This window comes from Ipomoea triloba, chromosome 4, assembly GCF_003576645.1.
Source record: "Ipomoea triloba cultivar NCNSP0323 chromosome 4, ASM357664v1".
In the NCBI taxonomy this organism is placed as follows: domain Eukaryota; kingdom Viridiplantae; phylum Streptophyta; class Magnoliopsida; order Solanales; family Convolvulaceae; genus Ipomoea; species Ipomoea triloba.
This window is the reverse complement of record NC_044919.1, coordinates 3,451,454-3,457,326: the sequence shown is the minus strand read 5'-3', so window position 1 is coordinate 3,457,326 and position 5,873 is coordinate 3,451,454. Positions and strand designations below refer to the sequence as shown.

The 5,873-nt window shown below is 35.2% G+C and overlaps 1 protein-coding gene across 1 annotated transcript; it reads right to left on the bottom strand.

Moving 5' to 3' along the window:
* Positions 1–1,645, bottom strand: LOC116015507 (serine/threonine-protein kinase-like protein At3g51990). Its single transcript, XM_031255597.1, has one exon. It carries the CDS (start codon positions 1,446–1,448, stop codon positions 165–167), a length of 1,284 nt encoding a protein of 427 aa, XP_031111457.1. The 5' UTR covers positions 1,449–1,645; the 3' UTR covers positions 1–164.
* Between the last annotated feature and the right edge of the window lie 4,228 nt (positions 1,646–5,873).

The following is a 5,873-nucleotide window of genomic DNA, read 5'->3' as shown; positions in this document are numbered from 1 at the left end:
TGCATCACAAGAAAACATCTTTATTCTTAAACCTTGAACACCAAAACCAACCAAAAGGTACAGAAATTAACACTGTGCTTTAGCACCATTTATGCTTGTAGCTCAACAAATTAAATAGATTAACATTCTGCAGACAAGAATAGAGTTTCATTAGCTGCAATCATCTAAACCAATGGTGAATGGTTTCCCTTGACAACCAAATTCCCACTTTTACATCTCAAACCAGAGCCCTTATGTGAGGATTTGGGCACGAAATCGTCTCGTGCTGGAAAATCAGAACCAGCCATTAACTCCATCAGATTATTCCTGGATCCCAAATCAGAGTAAACCCGCCGCGAATTCCTCAATGGCTTTGAGAATTTAGCATCAAAGCTCTGGGCTTGGGCTTCACCCACCTTTCTCAGCCCCACTGGTCTCCCCACAGTCTCAACCATCAAACAAGGATTGGCAAAACCATTCCAAGAATGAAGGGGAACCACTTTACTTAACTCACCCAAACATTCCACAATCTCCTTCATACTTGGCCTCCTTTCTCTGCAAGATCTCACACATTTGGCTGCCACAACAGCCAATTGCTTCCTCACAATAGGATCTTTGGGAGGATCGATTCTCGGGTCGAATATCGCCATGAGTTTCCCTCTCCTAATCAAAGGAATAGCCCAATCTACTATGGAAGGGGGTGAATAAGCCACATCAATGGCTTTTCTGCCACTGATAATCTCAAGTAACAAAATCCCAAAACTGAAAACATCAGTTTTGATGCTTAGGTTATCTGGGGTTATATAGGCTGGATCAAGATACCCCATTGTGCCAGCTGGAGGGGTAGACCTAAACCTAAAATCATTATATTGGCACCTCAATGCCAACCCGAAATCGCCCAACCGGGCGTTGAAATTCCGGTCTATTAACACGTTCGCTGACTTTATATCCCGGTGAATCACCGGCGGCGAGGCGGAATGGAGGGTTTCGATTGCTTTTGCCGTCTGGAGCGCCATTTTCACCCTTCTCCCCCACCCGGGCGGGCGAGAATCCGCGTGGAGGGCGTCGTAGAGAGTCCCATTCGCCATGAACTCCACCACCAGAAGGCGGCGGTGGTCGTCGTCGGAGGTAAATCCGACGAGATTCACCAGCCGGGGGCTCTGCAATTTCGACAAAATATCGATTTCGTTTTCCACTTCGTTACCGTTATCAAACGGCAACGAGGAAGAGGAGAGCCTGGGAGTATTAGTAGAGCCTCTGGAGGATTTCTTAACGGCGACTAAACGGCCGTTACGGAGGACCCCTTTGTAGACTAACCCATGGCTGCCCCTCCCCAGAAGCTTCTGGTCGGAGAAGCCATTAGTGGCGGCTTCAAGATCACTGTAAGTGAATTCCTGGACTTGATGGGTCTTCTTGGAATCCGAGACTGAAACGGATGATTCAGCTTTACATGAAAGATAACCCATCATCTATGAACACATTTACAATATTCAAGAATTCGTGGAATTGGAAGGTTTGGAGTGGAGTGGGATGATAATGGGGAAATCTTGATGTATTTATTGTGGGGGGTCTATGAAACAATGGAAGTGGGAAAGGATGGAATCCCGAGATTTGAGATCCTTAATTGATTAAGGTGGTCAGTGTGTAACATAGTACTGTACAATTATTAGAGATTCAGAAGGTAATTAAATGCAGAAATGAATTTTGTGAGTCTCCCCTTGCAATGGGCTAATTAAGTCAAGATTCAAGAACTGTCAAACTTGCAGTGCAGTGGGGGGAATGGTAGTGAGATACAACTGTAAACCAGGGCTTAATCCAGCATGGTAAGTTGGTAATTGGTAAACTGCTACTGTTATGTGTCATAAGATCATAGATATCTTGTTGGATAAAATGTATTGGATTTAGTATTTAATGATTTTTAAAAAAAAATTATTAGCTCATTAATAGTGTAGTAGAATAGATAGGGAACAACTGAACAAGATAGGTCGAATGGTTAGCTTAGTAAAGGTTTCAAGTTTAACTTTTTAAGGGTTGTCTATTAGTTTTCTTGGATTAAGTCAATAAGCTACGAGCAACCTATGATGATTTACTTCTTTATGATTCTTTACTAGTCAAAGTCACTTTTCATAGCAATTACAAGTTTTCTCATAAATCAAATAATAGACTGGGTACTTTGAATTTTAAAAATGCCCATAAATCTTGATTGAATGTGCTCAGTGAAGTTAATCAATATTTATATATTAGCTGTTCATACAAGACTCATTGATTCATAACTTTTGATCATCGCAAATTCACTTTTGATAAAAGTTCATACGAGTTTTTAGCAATAAATCAAGTCCAATAACATATAAGTGCAGAAATTGTCTGAGTCAAAAGCATCTACGTAATGTGTTTTTAAGATATTTTGCCTCAAACATATTAGACTAGGTAATTTTACTTATTTTTGTCCCAACTCTTTAAAATTTAACTATTTCTATTGACCATTTGAATTCATCATGCTTCAAAGAAAAAAAAAAAAAAGGGAACAAATTTCAGTTAACCACAACCAAGATAACAAGAGATACCCACTAGTAACCATAAGGTCACGAATCTTTACTCTCTTTATTTAAGCCAGTCAAGAGTCATTCAGGCTGGTTTACACACATTTTTCACAGTCCTAACAGACACCGCTCTATCCTACAAACCCCAACTGATCAATTGGCAAGTAACAGCAAAAACCTAAATGACAGCCCAGGTAAAATGGTCCTTTGGGATTCAGATGAGTGGGTTCCAAGACTAGATCTATCAGACTTTTGATGCAGAGGGAGTGATATTTTTTCAATAATTATACACAAAATAGAAGCTAAGGATCGGAGGTGACTGGTGAGGGGAGATGAAGACAAACACCAAGAATATTTAATGAATCCCAACCACCACTTGTTGCACAGGGGAGAATGGGAGATAGCAATAGCAGTCCCCTACTTGTTGGGTTTCTTTCCATATAAAGAAATAGACAAAATATGCACTGTTCTATATCTTACTAAACATCATTCTTCCCATCTTAAAATATTGCTTGCTTTAGTTTCTTTAACTTAGTTTCTGGTGGTCCATTTAGAGTTGGGTATGTCTACGATTTGATTTGAATCCAGTTATACAGGGTGGACAATTTCGGTTAACTTGCATTTCACATCAACTTCTTCAATTTTTAGAATTGAAACCATATGGTTCCAAACCACCAAATTAACTTTATTAAAAAATATTTATCCGCACACTGAATTCTGAATATTGAATTATTAGAAATAAAAAATTAAATATTTTTTTGACAAACACCTTGTGATCTGATGACATCATTGTTGTTTTCCATAAGGAAGGTTACAGGTGTTAAACAAATACTATAAATAGGTTAGATTCTAATAAAAAAAAATTAACAAAAAAAAATCACTTAAACTATCAAAAACAAACTTTAAAAAGGATTGTTCAATCTTTCTATGCTCAAAATGGAATCTTTTTATTTAGAAAAATTGTCAAATAGGTCCTCTAACTATACATTAAAATGCAATTAAATCTCGAACTATTTTTCTTTTCAATTGAGCTCTTAAATTTGTCAAAACTATGCAATTAACTCATTTTGAGTTTTGACCTATAATAACATGTTACTAACTAAATCACCCCCTCAAGTAGGATTCCAAATAATTTATTATTTTCTTTAAAATTATTTATTAAAAAAAAAAAAAAAACCTGCAATGGTAGCTGAAGCTCCATGACAGACATCCATGGCAACCATCCTTTTGGGACTTCTTGTACGAATAGTATTTTTATGAAGTTTAGGTTGAAGTGAAATTTACCCTAATCAATGTGAAAGGGTAACATTGGGATCCAAATTTGAGCAAATCAAAAAAATAATTTAAATATTACTACAAATCACCTTTTCTCCGCAATATTAGCTAAAAGTTTAGGCAAGGAGTCAGTCCAATGCATATTAAACCCTTTTTACTTATAAAAAAAAAAAAAAACCTTTTTACAACTGAAAAAGCTGATTTGACTTGGACAAAAGTGGATACTATTTTGAGAAGGTGAAAAAGCAATATGGAAGATTCGTTTGAATAAATAATAAATAAGATCTTGACCAGAAATTAAATATATATATATATATATATATATATATATATATATATATATATATATATATATATANATATATATATATATATATATATATATATATATATATATATATATATATATATATATAAATAATAACAGAAGTGCATGACTCATTTTCCCCACTCAAACTCATGGCATTTTTGTAATATCAAATATTTGGAGAATATAACATTTTTGGTATTAATTGATAATTCCTATAAATTTTTGTATGAATTCAAAGATATACGTTTTTAGGGATTGGACAATATAACATTTTTGGTATTAATTGATAATTCTTATAAATTTTTATATGAATTCAAAGATATACCTTTCAGAAATTATAACGTTTTTGGTATTAATTGAAAATTTGAAAGTTTTAATTATAACGTTTTTGGTATTAATTGAAAATTTGAAAGTTTTTACCTTTCTTGAGATCTCTTACCATTAAAATTTGAAAGTTTTTACCTTTCTTGAGATCTCTTACCATTTTATAATGAAAGTTTTTACCTTTCTTGAGATCTCTTACCATTTTATAATTTCAATACTGCACTCATTTAATCTCATCCATTGTGTATAAATACACTCTATGGAATGCAATAGGCATAACAATATCAAGGATGTTCGTCTTCCTGTAATTCTACCGGTTGATGAATTTTGTTTTAGCTGTCTTCCTGTAATTCTACCGGTTGATGAATTTTGTTTTAGCTTTGTTACTACCATGTAATATTATATTATACTAAATAATATAATGGTTACTACCATGTAATATTATATTATACTAAATAATATAATGGTCACTACCATGTAATATTATATTATACTAAATAATATAATGGTCATGTGATGTTAATATTATATTATACTAAATAATATAATGGTCATGTGATGTGTAATACTGAGAGAAGACGAAGAGGATTCACAAGCAATGCCTATTGCGGTATTTGTAGAGATAAAGATGTGGACATTGATCATGTGTTCCGTAAGTGTGAGATGGCTAATGCGATGTGGAAAAGGTAGCTCTCGATGGCAGAATGTTAGGCGTCGGCAAGGTTGGCCGAATTCAGCCCCTGCTCGATTCGAGACGTGGCGCTATGGCTTACCATGGAGGGATGTGGTTAAATGGTTAATGTCCACCTACCTATCACCAATTGGTTTTAAGTAGGATATGGCAACCAGATAGCCAAAGAACTCTGTGGTTAAGCGTGCTTGACTTCCGGCAGTCACGAGATGGGTGACCCCTTGGGAAGTAAGCATAGTGCAGCGCTGAGATCCATCAATTGGTATCAGAGCCGAGGTCACGGGTTCGAATCGATGGCGAGGCGAAAGCCGAGTCCAGTCGGACGACAGAGGAATGTGCTACTAGGAAGGTGCTACTGGAAGGAGAGTATGGAATTATGACACCTATATTTACCTGGTATTACAGGTCACTAACAAGTAATTATGCCTTGATAAACTAAATTGACATGTTTATATACCTAATTGCAACTTTAACAAGTTTTAGAGCCTAATTGATTATTCAGGTAAATTTCGATGGCCTATTTGACACATTTTATGCAAAAAAAAGGTGACGTTTACATTTCCTTTGTATTACAGGTCACTAATAGGTAATTATGCCTGGATAAACTAAATTGACATATTTATGTACCTAATTGCAATTTTAAAAGTTTTAGTGCCTAATTAATTTTTCAAATAAAGTTCGATGATCTATTTGACACATTTTATGCTAAAACAAGTGACATTAAAATTTACCTGTATTACAGGTCACTAACAGG